This window comes from Culex pipiens, chromosome 3, assembly GCF_016801865.2.
Source record: "Culex pipiens pallens isolate TS chromosome 3, TS_CPP_V2, whole genome shotgun sequence".
Lineage (NCBI taxonomy): Eukaryota > Metazoa > Arthropoda > Insecta > Diptera > Culicidae > Culex > Culex pipiens.
The window spans coordinates 14,659,951-14,683,357 of record NC_068939.1 but is presented as its reverse complement, the minus strand read 5'-3'; the positions used below and the strand labels follow the sequence as shown (position 1 = coordinate 14,683,357).

The window sequence follows — 23,407 nt, the reverse complement described above, 5'->3', positions numbered from 1 at the left end:
AAAAGTCGGGAAAAAGTCGGGAATTTGAAGCCCTGCTCACCCTGCTTATTTTAAAATATAACTTTAAAACAGTGCACTTTATTAAAATTTCAATTAGGCTCTTTTTGATTGCAAATTCAATTTTACATCAAAAAATTAAGTTGGAAAATTTTTGCGACCAATATTTCTTTTTTTTTAAATCAGTATTGATTCAAAAATTCATAACATGGTCAAAGATTTTTTGCCTGTGCTGGGAATTTCTGAAATGATGGTATTTGATGTCCCTTAAAACATCTGCAATGATTACATTTTTAGCCACATTCTTTCGAATCATTGATATTTTCATGATTGAGTCTTGTATGCTAGCTTGTCACTTTACAACATTGATTAACGAAAATATGAATATTAAAAAAATACCTTTCTAAAACGACAAATTTGTTCGAAATTGTTCAGCTTACACCGGCTTTTCAAAATGAATATATCCTTATATAAAAAATGCATAACATTTGCCATGTACGCAAAATTTTTGGCAATCGGCTTTGTCTCTACAATTTTCATCAAATCTTAAAAAGTCATTTTAAATATCATTTTTAATATCATAATTTTTTCGAAGGTTATTTTTGCATTTTTTTTTCCTTCTATGTCCAATTTGTTCTCCTTAGTACCAGTAAACTCTCTCCCCATTTCGAACAAATCAGCTGTTGAAAGGTAGTCCATATCTCAGCTCAGGATAACAACTGCACCAATGTAATTGTTAAAGCAACCTAATAAAATGAAATATCATAATTTATCACACTAAACGATATTTTTGAATTAAGATAAAATGCTGTAAACGTCGCGTTCAATCGTGTCATAAGATTCATAACAATCCCTTCAAATTTGAAAGCAATTGGATGCCATCATATTTTGTGCATAGCATTTCAACTTAGTACGGGCATGCGTATGGAAAACCCCCTTTTTCATTAATAAATTTTCCCAAAGCATTAGGGTTAAAATGCATGCCATACACACTCAATTTTGATTTCCAGTTCGATAAAAAGTTCTAAAATAATAATTCCAAGAGCATACAAAGTTCCTAAATAACTTGTACAATATAACAAAAATTCTCAAAAGTTTATCTAAGACACAAACCTCCATTCATACCTTCGAAAACTGTTCTATATACGTAGTTCTTTCATTCACCACGAAAGCTATTTCAACCTTCTCAAAATTCAAATTGATTCAGAAGCGTGCACGCGCTTTCGATTCAATTCTCGTTTCTTTCAATTCCCGCGCAAATCGAAAGCTCTCTCTCAAAATTTCTCATTTTCCATAAAATTCTCTCCCACCAACACGCAGCAAGGACATCAAACCGGAAATCGGAAGAACCACCGACCGGTTCGAATCCTCTCCCGCTCACATTTTCCCCACCATCTCTCTCAATTCTCCCACAACACACAGTAAACATCTCTCTCCCTTGGTCAGCGTCGTCGGAAAACCTTCCCTGTCGTCGCGACGCCGCCGCCGTCTGATTCTGCGATGATGTTGCTGAGAGTGAGTGAGTTTTCCGCGCGCGGCTTCTGCCAAGTGGCTCTCCGACGACGTCCATCAGTGTGATGTAGAGCTTTGAACGAGAAACACGACCCCCGACACGACACGCGGACCTAGCTCGAATTCCGGCAGGGACCACCCTAACTGCGCCCTAAGACGCCTAGCCTCAAACGGAGGAGGGACGAAAAAGGACTTTGGTCTAGCACCGGCGCGCCAGTTTTCCGAGGAAATCGATTATTTTTGACGTGCGCGCGTGTGTCATTGTGTGTGTGTTCGTCTGCGGGACAGAATTTTCCCTTTTTCTGAAAATTTTCCCAATTTTTCATCCTCTGTCGCAGCCCACCGGAGGCTGCAGTTTTTCGTCTCGCTCTCTCTCTCTCTCGGGCTCACTCTGGTGTCATCAATTATTTGCAAGTGATAGAAGATAATTCGTCGCCAGGAGAGAAGAAGAGAGCACTCAAAAGAGTGTGTGTGTTTTTGGGGAAAATTCAAACGACATCGCAAGGAAAATAAGTAACGAAATCAAAAAAATCGATCAACCGTACAAGAATGTGGAGAAGAGCAAAAGAATGATGGCAGTGAGGAGTGCATAAGAGCCAAAGAAGCAAAAAAGAAGCTGAACCAGACGAAATTTCTCTGTGATTTTTAGTTTAAAAATACGAATAATTCAAGTAGCAAAAGAAAGCGACACATACAGTGACAAAATAAGCAGAAGTTCACACATTCAAAAAACCAAAAACCAACACCTAAGGTTTCGCTGTGTCGCAGCATCCAAAAAATCTCAAAAAGTCGCCAAAACCAACCACACAGAAAAAAATGACAACCACGACGACCGGACCGGCGTCGGCGGCGGTGACCAGCAGCGCCCAAAACACCCAACGGATGGGCTCCATCGTCCTCAAGAGCCTCTCCATTCTGCTAGGGTTGTTCTTCATCTTTATCGGGCTCATGAAACTGACGCCCCACATCAGCAAGGAACTGCACCGGGATCTGGTGAGTGTACGCAAGCAGCAAGGAAGGAGGCGTCGCGACGCCCCTGTGTGCGCAAACATTCACATTCACTCACACGTGGCTGTGTGTGTGTTTGTGGAAAAGGACGAAAGTAAACAGAACCACCCTTCTGGGTGTTTTCGTGTGCTGGGGGGGTAGAACTACCCTCGGGACCTTTTTTATTTGAGGTTTTTTAAGTTAGGAAAATTACCTTTCGTTATCATTAAAATTGTAGACACAAAAAAATATATTAAACCCTTTTCAAAACATACCACCTAAGATTATCTTTTACATCATTGATGGGTTCTTGTTTTGCATACAAATACGAGACTACGAGGTCGCGGATGGCAATGGCAAATATGGTTCTTGCCAGCTCCACGTCGAAAGGATCTCGTCTCGGGTATTCAGCAGCAGCGGATGCACAATTTCCTGTACCCCATGGAAGATTGGCTGGTGACTATTTAATAAAGTGCTGACCTAGATTTGAAACGGCACTCGGTGTGAAGCTCAGTAGTTACTTTTATGACCTTTTTTAAAATTTAACAGGAACTCTTAGTTTAGTTTGAGTAAAAAAAGATATTTTTTATTAAACTTACAAATCGAGAAGTTGTTTTGGACAAATTTTACATTTAAAAAAATATGGATTGACTGGAGTAAAATTTTATAATCCGAGACAGCTCCCCGTAGAAACTTGTGTTTTACCGACCTGAAACAGAATCTGTATAAATAAAAATATGACATAGGTAAAAACTGTGTTCTTTTTTAAATTATTTAGGTTTCTTGCTTTTTTTTGTACGTAATTTTAACTTTATAACTGCGAACGAGCCACGTAGCCCAGTTGTAACGCTTCCGCGTCGTAAGCGGTAGATCGGGGTTCAATACCCCAGCTTAGACCAACAAAACTGGTCATCTTTTCCTCTCTAGATTGTATTGCTTGGTGAACTGCCCATCATTGAAAAAACGGCACTTTTGGCAAAATCGAGATTTCTGCTCCAGGTGGTAGAGGATGTTCCAACGCATCTTCTGAAACTTGAATTTCACCAAAATATTATTTAGTTTTGGCTGTCGATGCAAAAAAATCAAACGGCTAATATCCCATTCCCCTTTGAAATTGCCGTGGCGAAGATTTGGTGACAAATACAAAAACGCGTTTTTCTCGGAATACTTGATTTTTTTTTTTTTTTTTTTTTATTAAAATAGCCGAATCTTCAATTATTGGCAGCAAAGAGAAGACTAATTTTATTAAAATCATAGAATCAAACCCCTCAAAATTCAGTTTTTTAACGTAGAATAGGTGAATAGGTTGAGAGGTTTAGAGATTTTGAAAAACAAACATTTAACACAACTGCTCAAAATTCACAGTCATTTTGAGTTATGAAAGAAACTCAAATAACTCGAAAAATCGCGAGCCAATTTTTTTTTATTCATTCGTAAGGAGAGTTCTAGCTAACGCTGAAAAAGGGGTATTTGCTTTAAAATCGAGATATTTATATTTGAAAATAACTATTTTTTATAGGCAAAGTGTATTTTACCACCCTAACGCAATACGAAAATTATTTAACTCTATATCTATATTTCCATGTAATTTTGTCCGTTGAATATGAATCTGCCCTCAGAATTAAGCCATAATGTCAATATTTCGGTTATTGGCTATATTTTGGATTTATATAGGTTATATATGATTATTTTGCTGGAATGTTAAAATTATCTTGCGCTTTTTCGAGTTATTTGACTTTTAAAATTGCATATTTTTTACCCTTAAAATGGCTGTATCTTATGATCAATAAGGCCAACATATTTTTTTTCCAATCCTTAAATTTTGTTTTTTTTTGAATATAACGTCATGATTCGAATTCCCGGACGCTTCGAAACCCGGACACTTCAACTTGTTTTATCAATTATTTGGATATGAGTTCGCATTATGAATGTCAAAACTGTGTTATTTGATGAATTCTAACATCAACTTTCTTTTTAAGTTTGTTTGAACGCTGTAGTTGATGCCAAAACGAATAAATAATATAAAATTATAAGTTTACCAAAAATGCGAAACATTTCAACGGAAATATTTCATAGGCGTCCGAAGCACCGGGAAGGCAAAGCAGAAATTTATGTTTTTGATTTCCTTAAATCTAGAAAATGTTTATGTAAACTATCGATTGTTTTGATGTTAACAGCTTATTTGAGACCTAAAGAATGCCATTCACTAACATTTCAGTCCAAATTTGTGCGATTCATAAGCAAAATCGAGTGTCCGGAATTCGAAGCAAAAGTGTCCGGATTTCGAATCAGCTTTTGACAGTGTCCGGGATTCGAAGCACAACAAGTCATTTCAATTTTCAAATTCTGATGAAAAATTGTTAGAAAAGACATATTTTGCATGCATTCTCTTAAAACTGACTGTTTATACTAAATCCTGATGATATTTCTACATTTCCAACTTATTACATGATTTTTTGCCAGCTATAACAAAAATAATATGGTACTAAGTGTCCGGATTTCGAATCATGACGTTACTCAAGGCAGGCAATTGGACTCAGTTTTCAGACAGTTGATGTTTTTTTATCTAACAGTGAAATTAAATAATCATTCAAAAATCAGTAAAATGCGAGATGTTTTTATTTTAAAATTTAGATGAAATTTTCCAAGATTTTTTCAAATCTTTCAAATAAATTGTTTAAGCAATTCCAGACATTTTTTTATTAGGTCTTATAAACATATGAAACACAATAGCTTATAGGAATTTTCAAAAAAACCCGATTTAATCCCACCTGGGGTGAGAAAGAGCCTTTCTTACTAAAGAATATAACAATGGTAGAACTTCTTTCAATTAATAACATCGACTTTGTTTATTTATAACGTCAGCACAAAAGAAAGTCTTATGATGAAAGCAAAGTTTTATGTTGATATTATGAGAATTATGAATGCTATAATTTCCAAAAGAAATAAAAAACGCAATTTTCACCAAAAGAATATTTTTAATCGTACAATATGTTTGTACGTTTGTAATCAAACAAGCGTTTATGACAAACGCGATCATAGCAAGCTTCCCAACAACGCACACCGCGGTTTTGGTTTTCTATTTTCGGTACGTGTTGGTGTTGGTGTTTTGGTTCATCGTACCAGCGCACCAAGACAAGCAAAACCGAGGTACAAGTGAACCGCGTGTGCCGCACGGTGCAGCTAGCCATTCAGCTTCTACGAGAGTGACAGAGTCAGAGATAGCTATTTTTAACAACCGCACCACTACACACTCAATCGCGAGAACCTTAGGAAGAAATCCATTGGAGTTGCCAGCATTGAACACTTTGAAAACGATATAAACGATGAAAAGCTTAGAAAGCTCCTATTGGAATCCAATGAACCCTGTTAAATAAACTTACAAAATCACGAAAAAATGAAGTCTACATTTAGGCGATTTTAGGAGCGCACGGGAAACAAAATGATTGTAGCCGGATGAATGTCCTATGTCACAAAGTTTTTGCATAAACATTGGACAGTAATGCATAAACGGACAGGGCAAAAGAAACCGAAAAGCTACGATATCTTACATATTGAAGGAAACATCGGTAGACAAGCTACTACAAAATGAGTATAAGTCAAGCCAGCAAATATATGCGCCAGCATTCTCGCGCCAGTATTCGAAGCTCAACTTGACAATCGATGCAGTGTGATTTTTTGACGATTTTTCCGATTAAAATTCATGCTGAATCGACATATTTACGAAGATGGAAATGACGTCCTGGCTTAAAGTAAAACCTATACCTTTCTTTAGTAAGAAAGGCAAAAAGTAAATCGTTCTAAAAGTTGATCAGGATTGCCGATCGATGTCGAATTTGTTTCAGATGCTCACTCATGGTCTGTACTACACAGCTAAAAATGTAATAATCCAGCTGCGTGTAAAAGGCCTGGGTGTAAAATAAATATTGCATTATTTTATGCAATTTTATGTAATTTTACCCTCTGAAATATGTAGCACATCAGTATGGGAAACCTACTTGACCGAAATGTTATGCTTATATATGCATTTATCCTTACAGATTTTCATCGGTCTGATGGCCGAGTGGGCTAAGGCGCCAGTCCTTCAGTTGGTGCTTGGTTTGAATCCCGTCGGTTGCAACTTTTTTTTTGTATTTGCAAAAGTTGTACATGCAGTGTGTAATATTAAGTGTTTATTTTGACGAAGGTGATGTGCATGCTTTTGCATGCGATTTTACCATTGGATTTTTTGCTGTGTATGAATGTAGCAAGAAATTTCGAATAAAATCAGAAATGAAAAATGTTGGCGAAGGGTACCAGGTGGGCTTTTACCTTTTTTTAGGGATTTTTTTTCTTATGGTAGGTCAATCAAACGGCTCTAACTCCAGAACCATATTATGAATCTGGATGAAAATTTGGGAGGTTGTAGGGCTCGAAAAATGCAATTTTTGAGATAAATAAAAGATATGAAAATGAAAAAAATTGACCATATTTTCATTTGAAAACTGTGTATTTTGTTGAAAAGTCTGGCCGCATCCGAAAACAGATGGATATTTCGAAATTTGCGTGGCAACTCGCCCAGGTTCAGCACACTAGCTTTCATCTGCACTTAGAAGAATCGAAATCGGATATATGGGAGCTGAGAACGGCGCGACACAAAATTTTGCAAAATTTTACCACATACGAACATCACTCGACCTCCACGGAATTTATTTTCTCAAAATTCGAGGGTTGGAGATAGACGAGTTCTGTCAAGGTGAATCGATAGAGCGTCGAAAATCGATGCAGTGTGATTTTTTGACGATTTTTCCGATTAAAATTCATGCTGAATCGACATATTTACGAAGATGGAAATGACGTCCTGCCTTAAAGTAAAACCTATACCTTTCTTTAGTAAGAAAGGCAAAAAGTCGAGAATTTATGGTTTTAGTTCTTTTAACATGTTATGCTACACATTAAAAAAAATCATGGTAATATTTCATCTGGGAAGGAGTACATCTTTCATGTCAGAAAAAATGAGTATTTTAACCCCTGAAAATGTGCAATTTTACCACTTTTCTGGTGTAATGTAGCTTTTTTAGTCTATATTGAGGTCAAATTAAATCATAAAAGGGGTAACATTCATTCTTCCAAAATTACACCTTCCAAATTTACACATTTTTTTACTGTGTAGATTTTGAATTTGTGAAAATATGTTTATTAGAAAGAAAGACAAATTTAAAGAAATCAGTCGTTTTCGTGCATTTTTAGTTTTATAAGTTTTATTTGTAGTTAAGCCATTTTTTGTCATTAGTTTACCTATAAAAGGCTATATTCGAAAATCTGTATCTTTTGAAGGAATTGTCGGATAAATTTGGTGTTTTGTTGATGGTTATTTCTAAGTTGATTTTTCTTTAAAAAAAAACTGTTTTCAGGGACTGAAACAGGAAACTTTTGAGTCATAGAGAAGCACGGACAAAAATTTTGCCGCCGTTTTTTGGAAAAATCCAATGCATTAAATATTCTTAGGAACGTTGAAGATTGGTATTCTGGTTGATAAAACAGCGGATAAAAGTAAAAGAAACAGGAAAACAGCCCCTCATTTTCTACTGTCAATATCTCAGCAAACTAATGGTCCAATATTCAATGTTAAAAAATCAACCGTTCGAAAAACTTTCAGGTCTCCAAGAGATTTTTTTTAATTTTAATATCAAGACTAACTTTTAAATAGGACGTAAATCATGAAAAAGGCTGAAATTCGTATGACCTAATCTCACCCCCAGACCCAATGTCACCCTGATGTCAGTAATATTGAATTTTTAGCACTTTTGCAATTATGTTGGAAAATGGTTTTTTTTTGCGGAAAAAAAAACTTAATTTGAAAATGTACATTTTTTCCGGTGAAAGACTTGATAAGACAAATCTCGAAACAGGCAACTGGGTTTGACAGGGATTGAACCCAGCATTTCTGATCCCTTTCTTTATTTTCAAATAAAACTTTCTGTCAAGAGAGGTCGCGATCCATTTTTCAAAATTAATTCAAGAACTCAATTTAAACGTATTGTTGATGTACAAAGTGTTATTGAGCTCAGATAAATAATCGTAGTCGTTATGTGTAATAAAATAAGCAATCTAAAAACGATTTTAGGACCCAATATCAAATCGATTTGGAAAACTCAGGCAGCCTCAGCCATGTTTCTTTATACGAATATAAAAAGCTCTTTTTTCAATAACAGTCATTTTCTCACCAACTTCTCATGATATGTTTGGTACACCTAACTTTGAATATTTGAGCTTTATGGAGCTAAAAAATTGCATTTAAGAAATCCAACATAATGTGAGTTTTGCAACAAGGTCAACAAGATGAAAAACCTATAACAATTTGGTGTTCATTTTGTAGCAAGAGTGCCAACCAACAGAGTAGCCAACACTGCCTATAAAGCTTCACGATCGGGTTGAGAGGATGCTACAAATCTGCTTTCTTGTCATATTCATGGCTCATTATGCTTGTAAAACGACACATAAATTAAATCACATTCCCTTCAGTCAGTGTCCACCAAGTGGTCAAATGTGATTCATGAGTTTAGTTTTATTTAGTTTGGATTATCACATTTCTAATTTTGTATTTCTAGTTTGTTCAAACTTATGCTAAGGCATATTCATATAATAGAGTTTAACAAAATTTGAAACTCTTCATACCATTACAGCAATTATCTCCTCTTTACACAGTCCTTCTGATAACGTCGCGTCGCAGGATAATTTTAGAATTTCTCAAACTGACACGACGCGACCAGAAGACAAGCACGCGTTTCTGTCGTTGTCGTCGTCCTCTGCCAACGTGGAACCGTTTGCGTTGGCCGCAAGTCGACGCTTCGTGATTTCTGATGTGAAGGAATTGTCTCTCGCATACGACTCACGACATCACTGCACTTCACGATCACCACAACAAAGTGTTCGTTTGGCACTGGGTTTGCAGGTGATATTTACTGTCACCACACAGACTTAACCAGATTATTTTGCACCAAACCAGTGAAATTTCGGTTGTGTTTATGTGTGACAATGACCGAAACTCGGAATGGCGGGATTTTTGAGATTTTTTTTAGGGGGGGTGGATTTGTCGTGAGCAGAAAATATCATACGCCACGACGGGACACGCGAAATTCTGTGGAGCAAACTAATTTTAAAGAAAATAAAGAAGCACAACCAAAACATACCATAAATATGAAATTATTTCTGAAAAGTGGTTAACGGGCGACGGCTTTTCGGCGGTCACATAACCTCAAATGTAACAGTACAGAGTGCTGTGCGTGGTTTAAAAAGTAATCAGCCAATCCGTCCCACAGCTGATGAGCAAAATGAATGACGCACATCATAGTACGGTGACCGACTTGAACTGTGTTATTTGACGCACACCACAGTGGGTCTCGTGGCGCAGGGGTAGCGGCTTCGGCTGCCGATCCCGATGATGCTATGAGACGCGGGTTCGATTCCCGCCTTATCCACTGAGCTTCTATCGGATGGTGAAGTAAAACGTCGGTCCCGGTTTCTCCTGTCTCGTCAGAGGCGCTGGAGCAGAAATCCCACGTTAGAGGAGGAAGGCCATGCCCCGGGGGGCGTAGTGCCAATAGTTTCGTTTCACATGGATTCTAAATAGCGGAACGTGATACTAAGATTATGTTTTTATTCAAATTTTTAATAACCATAAAAATCGTACATCGAATATTGTTAAATGAGAGAAGGCTAAGAATGATAATGAAACTTTCTCCCGAAAGTTCCAAAAGAACATCAATCAGTAAACGTGTTTTCATGTATTTCACTGTTAACACAATTCCAGAGTTTTTTTTTGAAAAGGACCAATAAACTATTGTCTTTCATATGTTTATAGGACCTAATCAAAAAAAACTCTAGAATTACAAACTAATAATTTTATTTTGTTTGTTTGTTTTTATCAGGGGGTAGCGAAGAAGACGCCATCTTGGAAGTTCAGAAAACAAACACTGACAATCAGTATTATACATATTACTATGGTTACACGAAGTGTGTTATCCTGGTTGAACTCAAAAGTCCCATGCAAATGTGTAAAAGCAAACTGGAAAATGTGTAATGCCGATTCTGAGTGTACGGGCGCACTGTTTTGTCGACCAAAAGAAAAAAAAGCAAAAAAGGTAAACAGAAAAATCATTTTTTTTTCGATATGAATTTTCAGCCAATATTGGGATGGAATCTACAAGAATATGATAGAATTTGCCATCAGCAACACAATTCACGTGTTTTTTCAGGAATTTATCGTTTAAATTGCGGAAAATTTGAAAATCAAAAACCCAAACAATGATTTGTTATGGGCTACCATTTGACAGCTAGTGCTTTTGTTGTGGGCTCTCATTTGACAACCGTGCTAATGTCGACTGTTGTCAGTTTGCTTTGGTCGGAGTAGGGTTGCCATCCCCCCGGTTTTTATACAAAAACTAACGGGACATTTTTCGACATGTGGCGATTCACCGGCAAATGAAGTATTATATGAGCAATTCTCTACCAATTTGTATTTTATTTGTATTTTTTTATTTGGATCAAACTTTGTGGGGGCCTTCCCTATGACCAAAGAAGCTATTTTGTGTCATTGGTTCACCCATACAAGTCTCCATACAATTTTGGCTGCTGTCCATACAAAAATGGTATGTAAATATTCAAACAGCTGTAACTTTTGAGTGAATTTTCTGATCAATTTGGTGTCTTCGGCAAAGTTGTAGGTATTGTTGAGGACAATTGAGAAAAAAAATATGTACACGGAAAAAAAAATTTGCAGATTTTTTAATCAACTTTTTTTTTACTAAAACTCAATTTCCCAAAAAAGGAATTTTTTTATTTTCGAGATTTTTTGATATGTTTTAGGGGATAAAAATCCGCAACTTTTGAGCCATAGAGAAACATGGTCAAAAAATCTGTCGCCGAGTTATGAAATTTTGAAAAAATAGTGATTTTTGGAAAAAATCGAAATTTCATGCAAAAACAAATTTGACGTTATTTTTTAATGCAAAATTGAATTTGCAATCGAAAACCACATAACAGATTTTTTGATAAAGGGCTCCGTTTTCAAGATATAGCCACCGAAAATTTGATTTTAGCGAAATATTTGCAGTTTTTCGATTTTTAAAAATAGTGACCATGAGTGATCATTTCTAAAAAAATTTTTTTTAAAGTTCAGAAAATTTGCAATAAAATTGTCTACGAGATATTGAAGATTGGACCTCGGGTTGCTGAGATAGAACCGCTTTAAGAAAACGAAACACGAAAATCGAAGTTTTCTAAGTCTCACCAAAACAACCCACCATTTTCTAATGTCGATATCTCAGCAACTAATTGTCCGATTTTCAATGTTAAAACATGAAACATTCGTGAAATTTTCCGATCTTTTCGAAAAAAATATTTTGAATTTTTTTAAATCAAGAATAACATTTTCAAAGGGCCAAACAATGAATATTACGCCCATTTAAATTGCTAGTCTTGATTTAAAAAATTACAAAATATATAAAAAAAACAAAAACAATTATGTGGTCATAGGCAACATCCCCAAAAAGTTTGATCAAAATGAAGACAATATCAAAAAATAATCGATTGCCGGAACTTTCGATATTTGAACAACAAGAAACAAAAAAAACTAAATACAAGTATTAGATTTTGTCTCAACCAATAATAATATTGTATTTTTCTCATTCATGAAATTTTCATCGTACTAATCAATGACGGTTTCAGAGTTCATTTGTGTTCAATGTTCTAGTAACACACATTGGCTGCCCGGCATTCTTAGCCATCAGACCAACAGTTATAATTAACGACTAGAAAATACGGCCAGTGACATGGTCCCTGAATTCTAGATTAAATTTTCAAAAGGTCCTATCTGCATAGGAAACCCATGAGGGATAGGTTGTTTTGAAAATTTAATCTAGAATTCTCCCATTAGCAGTAGCAGCAGGGTGGCAACCAAACACAAACAAACAAAAATATCAACCATAAAGATGTCAAACAGTGAGCAACAAATGATGCCCGATTCAAAACAATGCAGCCAAAATTCCCCCCACGAAAAATTACTTTTCAACGCCTCGTATCGCGGCCAATGACAATGTTGTATGTGTATATTTTTTCCTTCTTTTTGGTTTTGTGGTCCTTTCGGGGTTTAATTTTAAATTTGTACAACAAAATCCTCAAAGATGCTCTGTGATGCCCACTCCTCACTCACTCACGACAGCCAACCAAGGTCAGCTGACAGACCATGAGCAAGTCCACCGCCAAAACTGTGAAACTAAAATTTGGGTGGGAAAAATTCTAAACACAAAAAAAAAATATCCGTCTCAAATTCAACCACTTTGCGCGCGAACATATCTCGACCTCAAATTATGCAATTGTGGGATGCAACTGCCTCGCCACGGATGGGTTCGTTTCCGGGGGAGGTGGGATTAAGTGCAGTGAAGGATGCTGCGTCCCCTTCACTACCCCCTTTCTTTAACGACGACCAAAACGGCCGAATGTGCCAACAAATACTTTCTCAAGCAGATCTACTCCATCGAATTTCTCGACGGAGAGATATTAGCAACAGAAATAACGCAAACATCGTGTTTCGAGAGTGCATTTCCTCACGGTATTGGCTAGTGTGGTGTTTGAGCAGCGTATGAATAGCGTTTCAGTGCACTCATGAAAGTGGCGATCTGAATTAGACTGGTTCTGAAGTGTGTCAACTAAATCTTTTGTGATTTTTTTTTTTTTTTTAAATATGTTTTATATACTTCCTAAAAAAAATACTGAAGCGATGATTTTCCCCATACATTTTCTCGCTTTTCCTGATATAAAATTCAACGATAAAAAGCGACCCCTAAACCATAACCGATTAGGCAGGGGGTAATCTCTTGAGATTATACAAAATTTTCCATTTTTCTTTACACCCTAAGGCTGTTGCAAATATTTTTTGAAGTTTATGTCCCTCGACTCTGATCATCATGATCATGATCTAAAATCATGATCTGATTTTAGATTTTAATTTGGATTAATTTTGGACCCGCACACACCCCTCGTAATAATATCAATCAATTTAAAAAATATATGGAGCGTAACACGGCCTTCAACTTTTTGGCACCAATATTACTCTGGTTGCTGAGATACGGCGGCTTGAAGAAAAAGAAACATGAAAATTGAAGTTTTCTAAGTCTCACCCAAACAACCCACCATTTTCTAATGTCGATATCTCAGTAACTAATGGTCCGATTTTCAATGTTAAAACATGAAACATTCGTGATATTTTCCGATCTTATTTTTTATATTTATTATTTTTTTTATTCATTTTATTATTATTTATTGTTTAAAAAAAAATAAGATGCTGCTTTTTTCTGGTGTCATCTAGTATCCTTGGAAACGAACATGATTTTCAATAAATGTGAATCGAAGATTTTTTTAACTTTCATTTTTTAAAGGGTTAAAATGGATGAAAATTAACATTTTTATGCATGTTTCTATTGTGAAATTGTCTCAGGAGCACGAATATGATAAAATCATCAACGGAAAATGGGATCTAAGAGGTCCCCGAGCAAAAATTTACAACCAAAGATTCACTAAAGGTAAAAGTGTCTATTAAAAACGGTGCACGATATCAAATTGTATGTGAATTAGGTATTTTTTGTTGCAAATTTGATTTAACATCGAAGATAAAAATTCAAAACAAAATTCTACTTTTTTCCAAGTTTTTCAAAAAATATATTTTTTTCTGCAAATCTAGAAAAAATAATATTTAACTAACTTAACTTAAGTTATCAACGCTAGCATCCTGGGAATTCCCGGGACAAAATTCCCGGGATTTTCTCAAAACCGGGAATTCCCGAATCCCGGGATTTTTTTATATTATATTGTATTATATTAACGTATATTTTCAAACTAGGAAAAAAACATCATATTTCATTATTTTTCACCAACCACCAGCTTCTGGAGCAAATCAGGACAAAAGTATCGAATTAAGACAACTGGTTAAGGCAAACTTTTTGCATAATGTTTTGATTTTTTACAAAAGTTAAATAGTATGTAATATGTTTTAATGTAAAACATGAGATTCTTAACTTATCAAAAAAAATACATAGACTGGTTGATTGTTTTAGTTTCTTGCTTTATTAGACAGTTTCAAAGAAATTTATTTGGCTTTTTGGTCATGTTATATAAAAAAATAAAGTACTTTAATTTAAATCACATAGGATTAAAAATTTTGATTCATTAAAAATCCAAAGCCAACAAGAACAAAACAATTAACAGTATGGGGCGAATTCTATGATTTCAGGCGTTAAAATCATAACAAATATAATAAAACCATTGATTTTATGACTGTTTCAAAAATTTCCCGGGATCCAGGGAAAATTAGTTTTGACCAACTTGTGCCACAGCTCAAAAGATCCTTGCTGAAGCCACCGAATTGATCACAAAATCCGTTCTCAAGATACAGAGATCGACAGCTGCAAAAAATGTATGGAGACTTGTATGGAGGATCTAATTATGTAAAATGTCTTCTTTGATCATAGAAAAGGTATACACAAAGTTGTCTGAAGTGCAGATAATTGCTCTATTGCAAAATAGTCTTTGTGGTATTTAAAAAGGCACTTAAATTTTTCAGTAGAAAAAAAAAGATTTAAGAAAATCATTTCCGGTTCTGTAAATCTGTATATTACCATTTTTCGACAGATCAGAAAATTTCATTAAAAATATTGACGGTTGATATAATATTTGCTGAAATGTGTGTGTGTGTGCAACCAATCAAACGGGACCACGCGGCCGCTTCTTACAAATTGAGTTGTTTCCATGTATTTTAGAATTTGACATTCTATACATGCAAATAACTCGCATAGGCATTTGAAAGGTGTTAGCTCTGCCGAGCTTCGGTGACCCATTTCTACGCTGGCTAGCCGAGCGCGAGGTACCTCAGCTTTATCGACAAGCCCCGCCCTGAAGAACGTTTGCATCAATCAGATTCAAACGTTATTTAGAACTTCCGAACCTTTGTCAAAAGGACAAAGACCCAGCGCGTATATAGTTAGCAGTAACAGTATTCCTAATTCCAGTCATAGCTCATCAAGCCACGATGGACTAGTGGTTAGCCTTTTTGTTTATTAACCTGGACAGGGGATCGAACCCCGCCTCGAGCAACTTTGATTTTTCGTTCATGTTCAGGAGTTTCACGAATTTATATTTCTTTAACTTTCTCGTTGGGAGCAGATGGGAATCGAACCCAGGACCATTCGCTTATAAAGCGAACACCGTAACCATTCAGCCACGGCCACTCCTTCAACGCTTGAAATTAAATAAGATGCAAAAAGGAAATTCCTCACCGGGTTTGAACAACAAGATCTTGAACAGCCGTTCTATGCCGGAGGAAGCACACATCCAAATTACGGCCACAGGCGGCGATCCTGACGGATCCAAAAATTCAGACTTCCAGCTCCACGTAGTTGGCCAACTTCCAGTAATCCTCTTCAGACCAGAATTTGATGACTAACGCTACCCAGCACCGTCCGGTATAAAGCTGTCCTTAACGCGAATTCAGTTTTTCTTTTGGATCCCTTGGCAGTTTGATGGTCTCCTTCTCACTTTCACTTCCGGCGCGGACCAAACAGTTTCCTTCTTCACTAGGAGCACAAGTTTTAGAACATTCGCAAACCGTTTAAATAACTTTAAAGACATTTAAATTTTGCCTCAAACATAAAAAAATCAAAACTCTTGATATAATATTTGCTGAAATACAGCAAAATTACATCGAATGCAATGTTGACTTTGCATTCTTGCAAAATCATAATAAAGACCTTATTTTGTTTTGTTTTTGTGAAATAGGCGCCATATACAAAAAGAACGCAATGTTAGAACCCGTCTAATTCACCCAAATCGAACGCTTCCTTTTGCTCCCCATAACTAGTTGTTATTATTAAAGATTTATTAATTTATGTACCCAGCACATGGCACAACTCGCGAAAAATGGGCGATCTGCCGCAACGATGATGATGCTCGCAGTTGTTTCGTTGGTCGGTAAACCGAGGAGTTTCCTCAACAAGATACAGCGAAACAAGTGCAGTTCTGTGAATGTGTCCGGGTCTGTGTGAGTGGGTGTGGGAGGATGGGTGGCAAGTGTCTTATAAATTTCCCCGATGTGAATGTTCGATTTCAAGATCAAAACAGCAGAGCATACATCTTTACCTCTGAAAGGGATTTATTTATACAACTGGGCGTACCAGTTAAGTGTGTATCGCGATTAACGAAAGCATCAGGTTGGTTTGTTTATTTTTGAAATTTGGGAAACGTTACACCATGTGAATTTATGATTGCGTCGACGACGATGGAAAAGGGCATGCGAGAAGGAAAGTTGGCTTTACGAAATTCAAGTTCAAAAACACTTGCCGCACACACACACTTGATTGGTGCAATTTTGAGAAACAGGAAATTACTGGACCACGGCTAGTTTGGGCGTGTGCAATCGTCGAACCAGCGCAAGCAAATCGATTTTCCATTAGTCGTAAGGAGGTATTGGCATTAGGCTAATGTATTGGAACCGAAATGAAAATAAATCGTGGATAATTTACGAGTGCTCATTTCGTATTCGAACCTTTTTCTCACATATGTTGTGAAATACTCTCGGGACACGTACATCAAGTGCTGGGGAAAATAATACCCCAATTATGGAAATTCGAAGAAAAGTGTCGATAACCGTGTCGATGTTGTTATTTATGTTGTAATGTCATATTCAGAAAATTGAATAACTTCTGTTAAATGATTACCTCGTCCATTCTTCAATTCTATGTTTATTTTTCAGTATTTTTGTATGCACTTATAGTTTTTCCATTTATTTTTTCTAATGTGTTTAGTACACAACCCTTTGTTTTTATTTTGCAATGAAATTTAAGTATTAAATCGCATTTCAAATTTGGTTAGCTAATTCCCTTTCCAACTAAAAAGCATTGAAACTTTAAAAATTCAAGTTTAATTTAATAAAATTGCAGTATTTTAAACAACTTTCATCGATTTTAAAATATTGAAAATCAAATTTATTTGCCCACGTGACATGACATGTGTTTACAGTCAAATTTCTCCACTCAGCCACAAAAAAATACTCATCGCTGAGTGCATTATGTAATCTCGTCACACAGCACCAGTTCCTTAACTGGATCTATTTGCGTTTGACGGTGATACAAAACCATATGACGCGATGACGTTGACAGGATTATTTCTTCTCAAAAATAAGATGTGTGAAAAGAGTGAAGACTAAAACGTACCGACAAAAAAAAAAGCTGATCCATTCTGAACCAAGAGCAATGTTTCGGTTATTTATAAACATTCGCAAGTATTCACGACTGCGGGTAAATTGTAAATTATCGATCAACAATTCAAATAATTTTGAAACTTTTTTTTTATTTACAAAAATATATATTTTTAACTTTACTCGTGAGATCTCAATTCCTTGTTATGTCTCAATGACCGAACACTGACAACGTTCGTAATCCTCTTCACCGCTAAGGTATTCGTACCAATGAACTTGAGGAATCTCCCAACCCGCGGACCTATTAATAGGGTCATTTATTTCCTTCCCTTGGGGACTCTTGTCGAAATAAAAATACAAAACCCACTTTGAGAGACGCGTGGCGGGGGTGGTGACAGGTTCAAGGTACGCGGAGGACAGACAACTCTCTCTTTGCCCCATTTTTCTCGCACTCTCTCTCTCTCGCGGTGGGACGTTTCGTGAAAATTTGTTTTTTTTTCGTTTTTGATTTGTTTTTCTACATTTTTACGAACTCTTTGACCGTACTGTAAACAAATCTCGACTTGATCGACTTGATTTCCGATTCACACACACACACACACGCCGCTCTGTCGACAAGGTCGACCGTCAGTGGATGTGCTGAAATATTTATCGCCGGGGATTCTCCGGAATTTCTAAGCATGATCTCTTCACAAGTCTATAAAACCTATATGTGCCTCACAAGTGGTTTCCTCGTGTCGGAACGCGCGATAAACCGCGTTCTCTCTTCAGAGATGTGACGTCAGATGGGTAAACCGTGACATCACCCATCGCAGTTGACCATGGTCGCCGGCAGGCGACTTGAAGAGTTGCCAGACCTGCACGCTGGCTGACCTGCAGGGCAGATCGTAGCAAGCGGCGACGTTGTCGTCGTCGTCGCGATCGTTAAAAATAACCGCAACGACGCTCCCTGGATTTGTCGTCGAATGTCCGACCGGCACCGGATTTGTCGACCCGATGCGGCGACCAAAAGAGTTTAGCGTAGGTTGCCATGACAATGTCAATGCGCTCTTGGATTGATGGAGGCGCGTGGTATTTGATGAACGCTTTAGGTATGGCGTGACTCCATGGAATGTGGGTTTTCTATTTTCAACTACCAACAATTTTCGAATTCAAATTTCAGAGAACCTTTCATTGAACACCCAAACACGATCCAGCTACTTCACCAAATTCCAAACCCGAAATTGGATCTCGTTCCAAAATTAGACCCTCATTCCGTGCGTCAATCACCGCATCGATCGACCCATTAATCGACCCGTTAATTTATCACCCCGGTTTCGATCGGGAACGCCCAAACAAACCACGTAAAATACCACCAAATTGACCGGGCTCCCCCATCTTCTCTCGTTTCAGCGCAAAAACTACGTCAAATACGCGAAGGTGTTCCCGTGTTCGACGCTGTTCGACTTCAAGCTGCCCTCCAAGTGGTACCGCCGGTCCGTCGGCGGCCTGGAGGTGCTGTGTGGCCTCGCGATGGTACTCATTCCCAGTCGTAAGTGATTAACTGATTAACTTTGGGTTTAAACGTTATTCCGTTGAAGCACCAAGCGCCTCCACCATGTTGGGCCATTCTATCAAAAATTGGCTGGTTCCACAGTTTTATATGAAAAAAAAATTGTTTTTGTTGCCTTTCAATATCCATTAAAATTCAGGATTTTTTGAAAACGTCGTACACTCCAGACTCGATTATCCGAAGGTTTGTATGAATTCGGATAATCGAATCATGAACAAAACAAAATTATTTCGTGACCCCATTTTAGTCAAATTTGAGTTGTTGATTGCCTTAAAAATTACTAAAGTAATTTTTTTCAATGTTTCATCATCGCCAATTTAGCCGCCATCTTGGATTTAAAAATTCTAAACCACTTTAGAGTAACCCCTAAATTAGTTCGACAGTTTAGGGATGTTTAGGGAGGGGGGGGGGGGGGGTATGCGATTATCCACGCTCCATACAAACAAGATTTTTTTGTATGGACAATTATCCACGAGGGGGGGGGGGGTTTGAGATTCCCTAAAAAGTGTCCACGTGGTTTATGGATGGTCCCATACTCAAATTTTCGTAATTAGCAATATGGGTTTCAAACAAATCGAAATTTTGTATGTTTTTTTCACTTTATTAAAGTTTTTTTGTAAAATACTAAAATTTTCACAAAATACCGTATTTTTTCGAATGTACTCAAATTTCCATAATTTGAAATAAAGGGTAGGGCAAGTGATTTTTCGCCATTTCACGAAAGCCACGTAATCCGTGAAATTCGCCCCTGGTCGTGAAATTTAGGAAATACCGTGAAATGCCGCGAAATTTGAAATATTTAATTGACTAAACTTTATTTTTTTAATTCAAACATTTCAAAAGATTTTTAACAAGCATTTTAAAATCAGTTTACAAATAAAAAAAGTGTTTCATATCAGATCTACAACTATTTTTCGAAGATATTGTTCATTACAATATTCAACAAAATGCGGATAGTTTCTTTATTCCACAAAATTACAAAAAGTTTTTAAAAGGATTAATCAACGCTTCTTGAAAAAAACGCAAAAAATCGCTTTTTTTTTGTAAAACATTATTTAAATTAATTAACGATATTAAACAACGATGAACAAATTGCATTTAAATATTTTAAATATACATCATGCGTTTTAGTTCAATTGATTAGTAAAATAATAGGTACATATTGAAATAATATTTGTTAACCATTTTGCAATGCATTATATTTTTTCTTGAATTATCAATACATGTAAAAACTGCATTTAATGAAGTTTTGCCTGAACTTTTGCGTGAAAAATCACTAGCCCTAAATATGGGTTTTAAACGAAGCGAAATTTTGTATGTTTGTTCACTTAATTAAAGTATTTTTGTAAAATACTAAAATTTTCACAAAAAAACCGTTTCAAACGAATTGAAATTTTGTAAGCTTTTTCACATTTCTACGCTTTTTTATAACAAAAAAAATCACAAAATACCGCATTTTTTCGAAAATACTCAAATTTTCAAAATTTGCAATTTGGGTTTCAAACGAATTGAAATTTCGTCTGCTTTTTCAATTTATTAGAGATTTTTTGGAAAATACTAAAATTTTCACAAATTACCATATTTTTTCGAAAATACTAAAATTTTCAAAAATACTAAAATTTTCTTAATATGCCATATGGGTATCAATTGAACCGAAATGTTGAATGCTTTTTCACTTTATTAAAGCTTTTTTTTTGAAAATTTCACAAAGTACCGAATTTTTCAAAAAAAAACTCACGAATAATTTTGAGTACCTACATCTTTAAAATTTGAAACTTACTACTTTTTCAAAAAATATATTCCTAGTGAAAGCATTGAAAATTTAACATCATATGCTAGAATTAATCGATTTTAGAAAGATTTTAAAAATTAGTTATGGTCCATTATCGGCGATAAGATTATCGCCGATAGAATTATCGAGCCTCGATAATTTTATCGTTAACAACCTTGTGTGTGTGTGTGTGTGTGTGTGTGTGTGTGTGTGTGCAACCAACCAAACGGGACCACGCGGCCACTTCTTACAAATTGAGTTGTTTCCATGTATTTTTAGATCTTCATTCTATACATGCAAATAACTCGCATAGGCATTTGGAAGGTGTTAGCTCTGCCGAGCTTCGGTGACCCATTTCTACGCTGGCTAGCCGAGCGCGAGGTTCCTCAGCTTTTTTCGACAAGCCCCGCCCTGAAGAACGTTTGCACCAATCGGGTTCAAACGTTATTTAGAACTTCCGAACCCTTGTCAAATGGACAAGGACCCAGCGCGTATAGTTGATAGTAACAGTATTCCTAATTCCAGCCATAGCTCACCAAGCCGTGATGGCGTAGTGGTTAGCATTTTTGCTTACCAATCCAAAGGACGGGGGATCGAACCCCGACTCGAGCGACTTTGATTTTTCGTTCTTATTCAGTATTTCAAGTATTTCTAAGTCTTAAACTTTCTCGTTGGGAGCAGATGGGCATCGAACCCAGGACCATTCGCTTACAAAGCGAACACCGTAACCAGTCAGCCACGGCCGCTCATAATTTTATCGTTAACAACCTTGAAGACAAAAAAAAAAGTTTTTCGTCATTCGATTATCCAAAGATTCGATTATCCGAAGTGAACGTTTTTGAGGACTTTGGACGTTGGTTTATTTTTTTTTTTTTTTGAATTTCTTGAAAAGGGTATGGGAGCAACATAAACTTTCAAAAATGTTTGCAACAGTCTTACACTGATACAAAATAATTTTTTTTTTTTTGGGAATTGGGAATTCCGAAAGCTGTATTTTTATTCATTCATTTTTTTAAACGTGTTAGGCCGTTGCAAATATTTTTCAAAGTTTATGTTTATGTTTATCTGAAATTGCAAATCCAAGATGGTGGTCAAAATGGCCGTGATGAAATGTTAAGAAAATGCATTTTGTAAAGTAACACTTCAAACACTTCATTTTAACCAAAATGGAGTCGCAGAAGTTTGATGTTAAAAGTGAGAGAATAAAAAACACGAACGTGCGTATACTTGGCCTTAGCCGAAAAAAGTTTTTTTTTCTGTTCTAGACAGAATTTTAATTTTTATGTGATTCCAATAAATGTTTTATCAAGATAAAAAAATAATGGGACATTAAACAAATTTTGTACATTATGGTGGAGCCACACGGTACTTTAGATAGCATAAACTTTCAAATTTTGAACCGAACAATTGTAATTTTAATAACTTTTTTTTCAATTCGATACCCACAGATAAAGTGAAAAACGTGGCCAACGTGACGCTGCTGATGCTGATGTTCCTGGCCGTCTACTCGCACTACATGGTGAGCGATCCGTTCGAGCGGTGCGGTCCGGCCCTGGTGTTCACCTTCATGCTCATCGGCCGGCTAGTGATATGGTATCAGGTATGAAAACCCGATCAAGCTCACTCTGGTGATTAATGAGTTTGTCTAATTTGTCGTTTTTTTTTTTGTATTTTCTTGCAAATTTCAGTCCAGCAGACGGGAGGCGCAACTCGCCAGCGACAAAGCCACCAACAATGGCCTCAAGCAGGAATAAGCGGTCCGGCGTTCGCAATCTCTGATCTCATCAATAAATAACAAGCAGCCGAGCGGAAAATAGAACATTGCAGTACCCAGCAGGATAACGAGCCCAAACTGGAACTCCTCGTCGAACAGCGGCATGCGGCACCCACATGTGAAGAAGAACAAGTTGAAGAAAATGAACAAACTCGCGGTTGATGTTTCTCGTGTTCACAAACCTACACTGGTACACACACTTACACACACATACACTCTACCTTCCTAAGTGTAAAAGAAAAGCAAAAAAGAGAAGAGACTCTACAAGGATCCGCAAGGATTCCACCACTAACTTAACTTATTAGAATATCTCTATTCAACGACCAGAGCAGAGCTGGAATCTTCTGCTTTTTTCTTTGGAATATAACACAGAATCTCCCTTCGACCCTCGACGAGCAGCAAAATTATGATTTCCTCCCTTTTTTTTCTTTCAATTATCGGGGAGAATTCCCACACCAGATGAACAAAGTTTGTTAATAGTTGAATGTGTTCATTAGAACAAGAAACTCTACCATCTCTAGTCAGTTGTATAATTTCTTAAATAGATAATCAAGTAAAGGTTAGAGAGAACTAAGGCGGCTCGAGGCT

General features: G+C 36.5%; 1 protein-coding gene across 1 annotated transcript; it reads left to right on the top strand.

Annotated features, from left to right (window-relative positions):
- Positions 1-1,561: 1,561 nt before the first annotated feature.
- Positions 1,562-23,026, top strand: LOC120424193 (novel acetylcholine receptor chaperone). The gene is made up of 4 exons (XM_039588252.2): positions 1,562-2,502; positions 19,115-19,253; positions 22,494-22,645; positions 22,734-23,026. Exons 1-4 carry the CDS (start codon positions 2,326-2,328, stop codon positions 22,797-22,799), a joined length of 534 nt encoding a protein of 177 aa, XP_039444186.1. The 5' UTR covers positions 1,562-2,325; the 3' UTR covers positions 22,800-23,026.
- The last annotated feature ends 381 nt before the right edge of the window (positions 23,027-23,407 follow it).